The 15594-nt window shown below is 43.1% G+C and overlaps 1 protein-coding gene across 1 annotated transcript in view; it reads left to right on the top strand.

Annotated features, from left to right (window-relative positions):
* The window catches only part of LOC112074315 (KN motif and ankyrin repeat domain-containing protein 1), a 102594-nt gene that overhangs the window by 69488 nt on the left and 17512 nt on the right, over positions 1 to 15594 (top strand). The window contains 6 exon segments of the mRNA XM_070440471.1: positions 234 to 405; positions 566 to 649; positions 933 to 1014; positions 3389 to 3521; positions 5173 to 5310; positions 5312 to 5362. Of these exon segments, the coding sequence (XP_070296572.1) occupies positions 234 to 405; positions 566 to 649; positions 933 to 1014; positions 3389 to 3521; positions 5173 to 5310; positions 5312 to 5362 (660 nt within the window).

Here is a 15594-nt window from a genome sequence, read left to right as displayed (position 1 = left end):
GTAGGGAATAGGAACCATTTGACCCAGGGCCCGTGGGGCTCTGTAGGGATAGGAACCATTTGACCAGGGCCCGTGGGCCTCTGTAGGGAATAGGAACCATTTGACCAGGGCCCGTTGGCCTCTGTAGGGAATAGGAACCATTTGACCAGGGCCCGTGGGCTCTGTAGGGAATAGGAAGTTTTCTAGCAGTTTTCCCTTCTAACTATATCCTAAATGGTTCCTATTCCCTACAGAGCCCCACAGGCCCTGGTCAAATGGTTCCTATTCCCTACAGAGGCCAACGGGCCCTGGTCAAATGGTTCCTATTCCCTACAGAGGCAGGGTAAAAAGTCCTCCAGCCAGCCCCTGTGTTCTGTGTGGCAGGGTAACAAGTCCTCCAGCCAGCCCCTGTGTCTGTGTGGCAGGGTAACAAGTCCTACAGCTAGCCCTGTGTCTGTGTGGCAGGGTAACAAGTCTCAGCCAGCCCTGTGTGTGTGTGGGCAGGGTAACAAGTCCTACAGCCAGCCCCTGTGTCTGTGTGGCAGGGTAACAAGTCCTCCAGCCAGCCCCTGTGTCTGTGTGGCAGGGTAACAAGTCCTCCAGCCAGCCCCTGTGTCTGTGTGGCAGGGTAACAAGTCCTCCAGCCAGCCCCCGTGTCTGTGTGGCGAGGGTAACAAGTCTCCAGCCAGCCCCTGTGTGTGTGTGGCAGGGTAACAGTCCTCCAGCTAGCCCCTGTGTCTGTGTGGCAGGGTAACAAGTCCTCCAGCTAGCCCCTGTGTCTGTGTGGCAGGGTAACAAGTCCTCCAGCTAGCCCCTGTGTCTGTGTGGCAGGGTAACAAGTCCTCCAGCCAGCCCCTGTGTTGTGTGGCAGGGTAACAAGTCCTCCAGCTAGCCCCTGTGTCTGTGTGGCAGAGTAACAAGTCCTCCAGCTAGCCCCTGTGTCTGTGTGGCAGGGTAACAAGTCCTCCAGCCAGCCCCTGTGTCTGTGTGGCAGGGTAACAAGTCCTCCAGCCAGCCCTGTGTGTGTGGTGCAGGGTAACAAGTCCTCAGCTAGCCCCTGTGTCTGTGTGGCAGGGTAACAAGTCCTCCAGCCAGCCCCTGTGTCTGTGTGGCAGGGTAACACGTCCTCCAGCTAGCCCCTGTGTGTGTGTGGCAGGGTAACAAGTCCTCCAGCCAGCCCTGTGTCTGTGTGGCAGAGTAACAAGTCATCCAGCAGCCCCTGTGTGTGTGTGGCAGGGTAACAAGTCCTCCAGCTCCAGCTATCTCAAACATTATAAATGGGCTGTTGGTGTTTTCCAACAGTAGTAGGGAACAGTATAGTTCTGTGCCTGAGAAGCGTTGCCAGATTGAGAGGCCAGTCCAGCCGTAGCACGGTATCGTGCAGGAGTAATGTATTGTGTGTGTGTGTAAGAGTGTTTTCCCAGGCTGGAAGTAGTTTCTGTGTGTTGTCAGATTGGTAGTAGTTCTGTGTGTTGTCAGATTGGTAGTAGTTCTGTGTGTTGCCAGATTGGTAGTAGTTCTGTGTGTTGCCAGATTGGTAGTAGTTCTGTGTGTTGCCAGATTGGTAGTAGTTCTGTGTGTTGCCAGATTGGTAGTAGTTCTGTGTGTTGCCAGATTGGTAGTAGTTCTGTGTTGTTGCCAGATTGGTAGTAGTTATGTGTGGTTTGCCAGATTGGTAGTAGTTCTGTGTGTTGCCAGAGATTGGTAGTAGTTCTGTGTGTGTTGCCAGATTGGTAGTAAGTTCTGTGTGTTGCCAGATTGGTGAGAGGCCAACGGGCCCTGGTCAAATGGTTCCTATTCCCTACAGAGGCCCACGGGCCCTGGTCAAATGGTTCCTATTCCCTACAGAGGCCCACGGGTCCTGGTCAAATGGTTCCTATTCCCTACAGAGGCCCACGGGCCCTGATTGGGTCCAGGGTGTATAATGGTGTAGATGTGAACCATGACCAGCCTTTCAAAGCCCTTCATGGCTACAGACGTGAGTGCTACGGGTCGGTAGTCATTTAGGCAGGTTACCTTAGTGTTCTTGGGCACAGGGACTATGGTGGTCTGCTTGAAACATGTTGGTGTTACAGACTCGGTCAGGGAGAGGTTGAACATGTCAGTGAAGACTCTTGCCAGTTGGTCAGCACATACATGGGCTAGTGGGAGTTTCAACCATGTGCCCAAGAAAGCCAAGGTAAATTGCCTAAATGATTACCGACCTGTAGCATTCACGTCAGTAGCCATGAAGTGCTTTGAAAGGCTGGTCATGGCTTACATCAATACCATCATGCTGGAAACCCTAGACCCACTCCAATTTGCATACCGCCCCAATAGATCCACAGATGATGCAATCTCTATTCAACTCCACACTGCCCTTTCCCACCTGGACAAAAGGAACACCTATGTGAGAATGCTATTCATTGACTACAGCTCAGCGTTCAACACCATAGTGCCCTCAAAGCTCATCACTAAGCTAAGGACCCTGGGACTAAACACCTCCCACTGGAGCCTGGACTTCCTGATGGGCCACCCCAGGTGGTGAGGATAGGTAAACGACACATCTGACGCTCTGATCTTCAACACTGGGGCCCCTCAGGGGTGTGTGCTTAGTCCCGTCCTGTACTCCCTGTTCACCCGTGACTGCGTGGCCAAACACGACTCCAACACCATCATTAAGTTTGCTTACGACACAACAGTGGTAGGCCTGATCACCGGCAACGATGAGACAGCCTATAGGGAGGTCAGAGACCTGGCAGTGTGGTGCCAGGATAACAACCTCTCCCTCAACGTGACCAAGACAAAGGAGCTGATCGTGGACTACAGAAGAAGGCAGGCCGAACAGGCCCCCATTCACATCGACGGGGCTGCAGAGCAGGTTGAGAGTTTCAAGTTCCTTGGTGTCCACATCACCAACAAACTATCATGGTCCAAACACACCAAGGCAGTCGTGAAGAGGGCACAACAAAACCTATTCTCCCTCAGGAGACTGAAAATATTTGGCACGGCCCCCAGATCCTGAGAAAGTTCTACAGCTGCACCATATTATCTATGCATAGTCACTTTACAAATGACCTCGACTGACCTGTACCCCCGCACATTGACTCGGTATCGGTACCCCCTGTATGTAGCCTCGTTATTGTTATGTAATGTTCTTGTGTTACTTTTTTATTTGATTGGATTTTTTTACTTTAGTTTATTTAGTAAATATTTTCTTAACTCTATTTCTTGAACCGCATTGTTGGTTAGGGGGTCATAAGTAAGCATTTCACGGGAAAGTCTACACTACACCTCTTGTATTCGGCGCATGTGACTAATAACATTTGATTTGACATGGGTCCTGTTGTTCGATGTATCAGGGGTCATGAACAATATAGGTGACATACCGTACATTCATGTCCTCCAGATTCATATGTTCATTAATAAGTGTTGTCTCCTCCCTTTCATCCATCCCTCCCAGGTGGTAAGAGCGCTCTGAAGTCCATCATGAAGAAGAAAGATGGCCGCCAGGGTTCTTTGGGAACCAAGAAGAACCTGCAGTTTGTAGGAGTCAATGGAGGGTCAGTCAGTGGTCTGCAGGATGTAGTTATTACAACAGGTGCTAGAGCAGTGGTATTCACAGTCGGGGATGCGACTCAGGTAGTTGCCAGAAATTCTGTAGGAAAAAATGGGGTCCATGCTGAAAAAGTTTGAATACCACTGGTCTAGAGACTGAGTGATACTGTTGATTGACTGATTTGGGCTGCCTGTAGATACTGTTGATATGGGATTGATACGGGTCCCTGATTATTATTGTTTTTGAAGAGCTACAGATAGACTCACGACAGAGATACAGATTCAAAATGTTCTACTGTTTGCTGTTTGCATTGAAAAGCAACCAGTAGAACATGTTGAATGTGTAGCCCCACAATCAGTCAATCAACAGTATCTACAGGCAGCCCAAATCAATCAACAGTATCTACAGGCAGCCCAAATCAATCAACAGTATCTACAGGGGCAGCCCAAATCAATCAACAGTATCTACAGGCAGCCCAAATCAATCAACAGTATCTACAGGCACCCCAAATCAATCAACAGTATCTACAGGCAGCCCAAATCAATCAACAGTATCTACAGGCAGCCCAAATCAATCAACAGTATCTACGGGCAGCCCAAATCAATCAACAGTATCTACAGGCAGCCCAAATCAATCAACAGTATCTACAGGCAGCCCAAATCAATCTCAATCAACAGTATCTACAGGCAGCCCAAATCAATCAACAGTATCTACAGGCAGCCCAAATCAATCAACAGTATCTACAGGCAGCCCAAATCAATCAACAGTATCTAGGCAGCCCAAATACAATCGGTCAATCAACAGTATCTACGGCAGCCCAAATCAATCAACAGTATCTACAGGCAGCCCAAATCAATCAACAGTATCTACAGGCAGCCCAAATCAATCAACAGTATCTACAGGCAGCCCAAATCAATCAACAGTATCTACAGGCAGCCCAAATCAATCAACAGTATCTACAGGCAGCCCAAATCAATCAACAGTATCTATGGGCAGCCCAAATCAATCGGTCAATCAACAGTATCTACGGGCAGCCCAAATCAATCAACAGTATCTACAGGCAGCCCAAATCAATCAACAGTATCTACAGGCAGCCCAAATCAATCAACAGTATCTACAGGCAGCCCAAATCAATCAACAGTATCTACAGGCAGCCCAAATCAATCAACAGTATCTACAGGCAGCCCAAATCAATCAACAGTATCTACAGGCAGCCCAAATCAATCAACAGTATCTACAGGCAGCCCAAATCAATCAACAGTATCTACAGGCAGCCCAAATCAATCAACAGTATCTACAGGCAGCCCAAATCAATCAACAGTATCTACAGGCAGCCCAAATCAATCAACAGTATCTACAGGCAGCCCAAATCAATCAACAGTATCTACAGGCAGCCCAAATCAATCAACAGTATCTACGGGCAGCCCAAATCAATCAACAGTATCTACGGGCAGCCCAAATCAATCAACAGTATCTACAGGCAGCCCAAATCAATCAACAGTATCTACAGGCTGCCCAAATGCAGGAATAAGTTTGGTGTAGTATTATGCTGCTGGCTGGTTTGTTTTTCTAGTTTCGTTCTGAAACCTGACTGACATGCAGTAGTTCTGTGAGATAGTGTTGACTTTATCTTCCCTGTTGGCGTTCTGATGCAGGTACGAGACAACGTCGAGTGATGAATCAGAGGACAGCAGCTCCTCTGAAACAGAGGAGGAGGAGGAGGAGGTGTTCGGAGGAGGAGAGGAAGCTGAAGAAAGGAACACAGAGGAATTCCAGAACGAGGGAGCAGTGGAATGGGAAGGATGAAGAGGAGGGAGGAGGAGAGAAGCAAGAGATGAGAGAGAGGTTGGTTGAGAGATTTCAGGGGAGAAAGTAAGCCGGACATGAGCCTATCACAATAATTCAAATGAAATGCCAAGAAAACTCAAATACACCATTATTTAACATTATCGCATGTCAGCTCCATGAATATTGCAAATTGATTTGAAAACAGGTGGTATACCGACCAAACAGGAATGATTAGTTATTAGAAGCTATTGTAGGCCCAGACTAGCTTATTCTGGGACTCCAGGAGATAAACAGGAAGCTATTGTAGGCCCAGACTAGCTTATTCTGGGACTCCAGGAGATAAACAGGAAGCTATTGTAGGCCCAGACTAGCTTATTCTGGGACTCCAGGAGATAAACAGGAAGCTATTGTAGGCCCAGACTAGCTTATTCTGGGACTCCAGGAGATAAACAGGAATTGCTAGTTATTACAAGTGTGAAGGGATCAGCTTGACCGAGGCACAACATGAACAGACCAGAGGCAGTGGTTGGGATTCCTTTTCTGCTGATGTTTTTATAAAAACGGGTCTTCTTTCGCACGACAAAATAACTCCAGTACAGGTAACGTCCAACGTTGAAACACCAGCCTAACAAAATAAATTAACATAAACTGAGCCGTTGACCAAAAGGCCGTGGCCAAAATGGGAAAGCAAAGCAACAAACGGCTACTCGGTCTTAGACTATCGTCTCCATAGTTACAGGAGGATCGCTGCTCTCTACCTATAGCCTGCCTTGGTTAATAACAGTTACAGGAGGTACACTGCTCTCTACCTATAGCCTGTCTTGGTTAATAACAGTTACAGGAGGAACACTCCTCTCTACCTATAGCCTGTCTTGGTTAATAACAGTTACAGGAGGTACACTGCTCTCTACCTATAGCCTGTCTTGGTTAATAACAGTTACAGGAGGAACACTGCTCTCTACCTATAGCCTGTCTTGGTTAATAACAGTTACAGGAGGATCACTGCTCTCTACCTATAGCCTGCCTTGGTTAATAACAGTTACAGGAGGTACACTGCTCTCTACCTATAGCCTGCCTTGGTTAATAACAGTTACAGGAGGATCACTGCTCTCTACCTATAGCCTGTCTTGGTTAATAACAGTTACAGGAGGATCACTGCTCTCTACCTATAGCCTGCCTTGGTTAATAACAGTTACAGGAGGATCACTGCTCTCTACCTATAGCCTGTCTTGGTTAATACAAGTTACAGGAGGTACACTGCTCTCTACCTATAGCCTGCCCTGGTTAATAACAGTTACAGGAGGATCACTGCTCTCTACCTATAGCCTGTCTTGGTTAATAACAGTTACAGGAGGATCACTGCTCTCTACCTATAGCCTGCCTTGGTTAATACAGTTACAGGAGGACACGCTGCTCTCTACCTATAGCCTGTCTTGGTTAATAACAGTTACAGAGAGCTACACTGCTCTCTACCTATAGCCTGTCTTGGTTAATAACAGTTACAGGAGGATCACTGCTCTCTACCTATAGCCTGCCTTGGTTAATAACAGTTACAGGAGGTACACTGCTCTCTACATATAGCCTGTCTTGGTTAAAAGAGTCAAGTTGCCCCAGTAAAAGAAGCTTTCTCTGAGGTAGGAAATCCGACGTCCTCACAGGTCCGCGTCTCTACTCCCCATTCTCTGCTCCTCTCCTGCCGCACCTATATAGAGGAAGACACTAAGCAATTGCTTGTGCTTCTAGTTCTGACAGTGCAGTAATATCTAACCACTACAACTACCTGTGACGTGCGCTGGGAGTCGGGAAGCAAGTTCAGGGAGAACATCATTTAATGAACAAAACAAGAAACAGGAACAACACAGACAGGAAACAGAAACAATGACGTCTGGGGAAGGAACCAAAGGGAGTGACTTATATAGGGCAGGTAATCAAGGAGGTGATGGAGTCCAGGTGAGTTTGTAACACGCAGGTGCACGTAACGATGGTGACAGGTGCACGTAACGATGGTGACAGGTTCACTTAACGATGGTGACAGGTGTGCGTAACGATGGTGACAGGTGTGCGTAACGATGGTGACAGGTGTGCGTAACGATGGTGAAAAGGTGCACGTAACGATGGTGAAAAGGTGCACGTAACGATGGTGACAGGTGTGTGTCATAACGAGCAGCCTGGTGACCTAGATGCCGGAGATGGAGCACACGTGACACTACTTAATACACACATCTAAGTCATGGAATAAGAATATTTACATATAAATACATGGATGAGCAATGACCGAGTGGCATTGGCAAGGTACAATAGATGATGGTATAAAATACAGTATATACATATGAGATGAGTAATGCAAGATATGTAAACATTATTAAAGTGGCATTATTAAAGTGACTAGTGTTCCACTTATTAAAGTGGCCAATGATTCTTCAAGTCTGTATGTAGCAGCAGCCTCTGTGTTAGTGATGGCTGTTTAACAGTCTGATGGCCTTGAGATAGAAGCTGTTTTTCAGTCTCTCGGTCCCTGCTTTGATGCACCTATACTGACCTCGCCTTCTGGATGATAGCGGGGTGAACAGGCAGTGGCTCGGGTGGTTGTTGTCCTTGATGATCTTTTTGGCCTTCCTGTGAAATCGGGTGGTGTAGATGTCCTGGAGGGCAGGTGTTTTGCCCCCGAAGATGCGTTGTGCAGACCTCACTACCCTCTCGTGAGCCCTGCAGTTGTGGGCGGAGCAGTTGCCATACCAGGCGGTGATACAGCAGGATGCTCTCAATTGTGCATTTGTAAAAGTTTGTGAGGGTTTTAGGTGACAAGCCAAATTTCTTCAGCCTCCTGAGGTTGAAGAGGCACTGTTTCGCCTTCTTCACAATGCTGTCTGTGTGGGTGGACCAATTCAGTTTGTCCGTGATGTGTACACCGAGGAACTTAAAACTTTCCACCTTCTCCACTGCTGACCCGTCGATGTGGATCGAGGGGTGCTCCCTCTGCTGTTTCCTGAAGTCCACGATCAACTCCTTTGTTTTGTTGATGTTGAGTGAGAGGTTGTTTTCCTGACACCACACTCCGAGTACCATCACCTCCTCCCTATAGGCTGTCTCGATGTTGTTGGTAATCAAGCTTACTACTGTTGTGTTGTCTGCAAACTTGATGATTGAGTTGGAGGCGTGCATGGCCACGCAGTCATGGGTGAACAGGGAGTACCGGAGGGGGCTGTGCACGTACCCTTGTGGGTCCCCAGTGTTGAGGATCAGCGAAATGGAGATGTTGTTTCCTACCTTCACCACCTGGGTGCGGCCCGTCAGGAAGTCCACGATCCAATTGCAGATGGCTGGGGCCTCAACCTTAGTGATGGGCTTGGAGGGTACTATGGTGTTGAATGCTGAGCTGTAGTCAATGAACAGCATTCTTACATAGGTATTCCTCTTGTCCAGATGGGATAGGGGAGTGTGTAGTGTGATGGTGATTGCATCGTCTGTGTATCTATGGGGACGGTACGCAAATTGAAGTGGTTCTAGGGTGACAGGTAGGGTGGAGGTGATATGATTGTTGACTAGTACCTCAAAGCACTTCATGATGACAGAAGTGAGTGCTACGGGGCGATAGTCATTTAGTTCAGTTACCTTTGTCTTCTTGTGTACAGGAACAATGGTGGCCATCTTGAAGCATGTGGGGACAGCAGACTGGGATAGGGAGAGATTGAATGTCTAAACACACCAGCCAGCTGGTCTGCGCATGCTCTGAGGACGTGGCTAGGGATGCCGGCCCAGACGGCATCCTTGAGAGGGTTAACACGTTTAAATGTCTTACTCTCATCGGCCACGGAGAAGGAGAGCCCACAGTCCTTGGTAGTGGGCCGGGTCGGTGGCATTGTATTATTCTCAAAGCTATGATAATAACCAACGAGAATTCTCTTGGGAGATGATATGGTCGACATTTGATTGTGAGGAATTATAGGTCAGGTGAATTGTGTTGTTACAATTACACCATGAGTCGTTAATCATGAAACATACACCCCTGCCCTTCTTCATCACGGAGAGATGTTTGTTTCTGTCGGCGTGACGCACAAAGCATTCCGGTGGCTGTACCGACTCCGACAGCACATCCCGAGAGACCCATGTTTCTGTGAAACAGAGTATGTTACAATCCCTGATGTCTTTCTGGAAAGCAACCCGTGTCCTAATTTCATCTACCTTGCTATCTAGAGACTGGAAATTAGCGGGTAATATACTCAGAAGGGTTGAATTCTGACCAGAATTCAGAGGCACGCGTTCCTTCTTCCTCTGCGGCGGCGACGTTGTTTTGGGCCTCTGGAATCAGTTCAAATGCCCTGGGTGGTTCGGACAAAGGATCTGCTTCGGGAAATTCGTATTCCTGGTCGTAATGTTGGTAAGTTGACGTCGCTCTGATATCCAATAGTTCTTCCCGGCAGTATGAAATAACACTTAAGATTTTCTGGGCTAACAATGTAAGAAATAATTTATAAGCGAGGTGGCCCTCTCTGTCTCTGTCCCCTGAGGAGGGTGCTGTTGTCTCGTCTTCCTCCGGCTGGTCACTGAACTCTCACACAAGTTATTGTAGGCCTATCTTTTCCTGGGAGATGAACAGGAATTATTAGGGATAACTGCAGTGAATAGCCTAAAGGCCTATCCAATGAATTTACACAGTGAAATCATATATATATATTTTTTTTGTGTGTGTTTTTACATTGGATAAAAGTAGAGACTCAGAGCTACAAAATGGTGTATCATACACTGCATTGTTGAGGAACAATGGGAAAGTAATTCTGCTTTGAAAGTTGATTAACTTGTAAACTCACTTTTGAGAAAATGGCCTTTGAATGTTTTGGTATCTAGTGAAGAACTCTTCTTTGTCTACATCCATTCAGCATTGTTCACACCCTCTTAAGCTTTAGCCCCACCCATCTCGTTTCTCTCTCGGAGCATTCAGATCGCACATTTGATGCTCTGGCTGATGATTTGTTTACCTCTGGATAACATGAAAACAGCCTAACCAGCTCTGCTGGCAACAATTACATTACGCTTTTTTTGCCGAAGTTTACTGACACCGGCCATATTCAACGCGTGATGTACAATATGTAAAATCACACATCATGTAACGTTAGCTAGTTAAACAACAATGAACATGGTGCCAAATCGTGTCGTTACTACCCTGCATGAATATGCTGGGAGCTAACCATCCAGGTTCAATGTTAGATAGCTGACATTATGCTCTAACTAGCAAAGCAAACAGCTCTGGGATACAAATAATAACGTCAGCTAGGGAGGCAGCCAGCTAACGTTAGCTATCAGACTCTAATTCCACTGATTTCAAAACTTGATCCTCCAGAGTTTGGAGAGCAACACTTAGCAATGCAGCTCCACTACACGATACATTTTCAAAAAGCAGCGTTTGACAGGATTACCAACAGACTGACCAGCTCAAATAGACAGAAGCCTTCTATATGGCAGACCAATCCGAACTCTTCTGTCGGTATCTCCAGCCCACTCATTATTTCAGCCAATCATGGCTAGTGGGAAGGTTGCTAACTTTTTCTGTGGCTTAACCAACAAGTCTCGTAATTGAACAATTTTATAGATGGCATACAAGTTTGTTATGTTTGTCATTTCTGCCCAAAAACTAATTTTGATAAAAATATTTTTTTAAGTTCAAACATTTCTCCTGTGAAGTCGTAACTTGTGACATATGCCTAGTTTCCTGAATCGGGTCACATATAGGAAATGAAAGGATAAACATGCCTACAACTCGTAGGCAAACCGATAGTCCAGCCATCCACATGTTGTCTTCCCCATTCTGTAGCAACTCCAACACTCGATTTCATCCATTCGTTTTTTTCCGCATTGAGGAAACATATTTTTTCGTCTCCAAAATTCCATTGAACTTTTCTAGACTCTTTTCAGTAGACAGAGACTACAAAGAAACCCTTAAATTATTGTGAAGGTAACTTTTTTCACAAGCTGTGGTACTTTCTTAATTGTGCGAAGCCATGCAATTGTGCTAAACCAGAGTTTTTTGGTGCTTTTAAGAAAAACTGGGAACTCAAGTCTTTAGCTGTAGAAGGATTCCCACTTTGAATTCCAAGTTGGATCGAATCAAATCAAATGTATTTATATAGCCCTTCGTACACCACCTGATATCTCAAAGTGCTGTACATAAACCCAGCCTAAAACCCCAAACAGCAAGCAATGCAGGTGTAGAAGCACGGATGACCGTTCAAAACTATTTTCCCAGTTGGAGCTATTTTTTTTTGCAGAGTTCCCAGTTTTCTTGAACACACTGAAGTCGGAGATTTCAGAGTTCCAAGTTGTTGTTTTCAATTGCGGCATTTCTACCACTGTTTTTGTTGTTGTTGTTGCGCACTAGCTCCCTACGTTATCACTGCAAGCGCTATTTGATTCACGAGATACTCTACACGTCCACATTCTGGATAGCACAAAGAGGTACTGATCGAACAGCCAATGGAAAGGTACTCACCCAGCCAGGCTCAGCGAGGAGAATAAGAGAGAGGGGTTGTAAGACCAAAGTTACATAGTCAAATTCAATACGTAAATTCCAAACTACTGACATTTAATGAATTACTAATTACATGACCCTCCCCTGGACTAAATAAAAAAACATAACCCTCCCCCATTTTCCTCCGGGTAACAGTTGCATTCATTTCGACCGGTCCCTAAACGTAATTCTATGATTAGACCCACTGAGATCATACTACATTAATAGAGGTCCATATGTAATTCTAGGATTAGACCCTGAGATCATACTACACATTAATAGGGGTTCTATATGTATTTCTATGATTAGACCCACTGAGATCATACTACATTAATAGGGGTTTCTATATGTAATTCTATGATTAGAACCCACTGAGATCATACTACATTAATAGGGGTTCTATATGTAATTCTATGATTAGACCACTTGAGAATCATACTACATTATAGAGGTTCTATATGTAATTCTAGAATTAGACCCACTGAGATCATACTACATTAATAGGGGTTCTATATGTAATTCTATGATTAGACCCACTGAGATCATACTACATTAATAGACGGTTCTTATATGTAATTCTATGATTAGACCCACTGAGATCATACTACATTAATAGGGTTCTATATGTAATTCTATGATTAGACCACTGAGATCATACTACATTAATAGGGGTCCTTATGTAATTCTATGATTAGACCCACTGAGATCATACTACATTAATAGGGTTCTATATGTAATTCTATGATTAGACCCACTGAGATCATACTACATTAATAGGGGTTCTATATGTAATTCTATGATTAGAACCCACTGAGATCATACTACATTAATAGGGGTTCTATATGTAATTCTATGATTAGACCCATGAGATCATACTACATTAATAGGGGTTCTATATGTAATTCTATGATTAGACCACTGAGATCATACTACATTAATAGAGGTTCTATATGTATTCTATGATTAGACCCACTGAGATACATACTACATTAATAGGGGTTTTATATGTAATTCTATGATTAGACCCACTGAGCATCATACTACATTAACAGGGGTTCTATATGTAATTCTATGATTAGACCCACTGAGATCATACTACATTAATAGAGGTTCTATATGTAATTCTATGATTAGACCCACTGGATCGTACTACATTAATAGGGGTTCTATATGTAATTCTATGATTAGACCCACTGAGATATACTACATTAATAGAGGTTCTATATGTAATTCTATGATTAGACCCACTGAGATCATACTACATTAATAGAGGTTATATATGAAATTCTATGATTAGACCCACTGAGATCATACTACATTAATAGGGGTTCTATATGATTTCTATGATTAGGCCCATGAGATCATACTACATTATAGAGGTTCTATATGTTAATTCTATGATTAGACCACTGAGATCATACTACATTAATAGGGTTCTATATGTAATTCTATGATTAGACCCACTGAGATCATACTACATTAATAGGGGTTCTATATGTATCTAGGATTAGACCCACTGAGATCATACTACATTAATAGGGGTTCTATATGTAATTCTATGATTAGACCCACTGAGATCATACTACATTAATAGGGGTTTTATATGTAATTCTATGATTAGACCCACTGAGATCAATACTACATTAATAGGGGTTCTATATGTAATTCTATGATTAGACCCACTGAGATCATACTACATTAATAGGGGTTCTATATGTAATTCTATGATTAGACCCACTGAGATCATACTACATTAATAGGAGTTCTATATGTAATTCTATGATTAGACCCACTGAGATCATACTACATTAATAGGGGTTATATGTAATTCTAGGATTAGACCCACTGAGATCATACTACATTAATAGGGGTTCTATATGTAATTCTAGGATTAGACCACTGAGATCATGCTACATTAATAGGGGTTCTATATGTAATTCTATGATTAGACGCCTGAGATCATACTACATTAATAGGGGTTCTATATGTAATTCTAGGATTAGACCCACTGAGATCATCTACATTAATAGAGGTTCTATATGTAATTCTATGATTAGACCCACTGAGATCATACTACATTAATAGAGGTTCTATATGTAATTCTATGATTAGACCCACTGAGATCATACTACATTAATAGGGGTTCTATATGTAATTCTAGGATTAGACCCACTGAGATCATACTGCATTAATAGAGGTTCTATATGTAATTCTATGATTAGACCCACTGAGATCATACTACATTAAGAGGTTCTATATGTAATCTATGATTAGACCCACTGAAGATCAACTACATTAATAGAGGTTCTATATGTAATTCTATGATTAGACCACTGAGATCATACTACATTAATAGAGGTTCTATATGTAATTCTATGATTTAGACCCACTGAGATCATACTACATTAATAGGGGTTCTATATGTAATTCTAGGATTAGACCCACTGAGATCATACTACATTAATAGAGGTTCTATATGTAATTCTATGATTAGACCCACTGAGGACATACTACATTAATAGGGGTTCTATATGCAATTCTATGATTAGACCCACTGAGATCATACTACATTAATAGGGGTTCTATATGTAATTCTAGATTAGACCCACTGAGATCATACTACATTAATAGAGGTTTCTATATGTAATTCTATGATTAGACCCACTGAGGACATACTACATTAATAGGGGTTCTATATGTAATTCTATGATTAGACCCACTGAGATCATACTACATTAATAGGGGTTCTAATATGTAATTCTAGGATTAGACCCACTGAGATCATACTACATTAATAGGGGTTCTATATGTAATTCTAGATTAGACCCACTGAGATCATGCTACATTAATAGGGGTTCTATATGTAATTCTATGATTAGACCCACTGAGATCATACTACATTAATAGAGGTTCTATATGTAATTCTATGATTAGACCCACTGATATCATACTACATTAATAGGGGTTCTATATGTAATTCTAGGATTAGACCCACTGAGATCATACTGCATTAATAGAGGTTCTATATGTAATTCTATGATTAGACCCACTGAGATCATACTACATTAATAGAGGTTCTATATGTAATTCTATGATTAGACCACTGAGATATACTACATTAATAGAGGTTCTATATGTAATTCTATGATTAGACCCACTGAGATCATACTACATTAATAGGGTTCTATATGTAATTCTATGATTAGACCCACTGAGATCATACTAAATTAATAGGGGTTCTATATGTAATTCTAGGATTAGACCAATGAGATCATACTACATTAATAGAGGTTCTATATGTAATTCTATGATTAGACCACTGAGGACATACTACATTAATAGGGGGTTCTATATGTAATTCTAGGATTAGACCCACTGAGATCATACTACATAAATAGGGGTTCTATATGTAATTCTAGGATTAGACCCACTGAGATCATGCTCCATTAATAGGGGTTCTATATGTAATTCTATGATTAGACCCACTGAGATCATACTACATTAATAGGGGTTCTATATGTAATTCTAGGATTAGACCCACTGAGATCATACTACATTAATAGAGGTTCTAATTGTAATTCTATGATTAGACCCACTGAGATCATACTACATTAATAGAGGTTCTATAATGTAATTCTATGATTAGACCCACTGAGATATCAACTACATTAATAGGGGTTCTAATATGTAATTCTAGGATTAGACCCACTGAGATCATACTGCATTAATAGAGGTTCTATATGTAATTCTATGATTAGACCCACTGAGATCATACTACATTAATAGA

The sequence above is a fragment of the Salvelinus sp. IW2-2015 genome, unplaced genomic scaffold, assembly GCF_002910315.2.
Source record: "Salvelinus sp. IW2-2015 unplaced genomic scaffold, ASM291031v2 Un_scaffold2578, whole genome shotgun sequence".
Taxonomy (NCBI): Eukaryota; Metazoa; Chordata; class Actinopteri; order Salmoniformes; family Salmonidae; genus Salvelinus; species Salvelinus sp. IW2-2015.
Note: the sequence above shows the minus strand (reverse complement) of the source record. Positions and strands in the feature narration are given on the sequence as shown.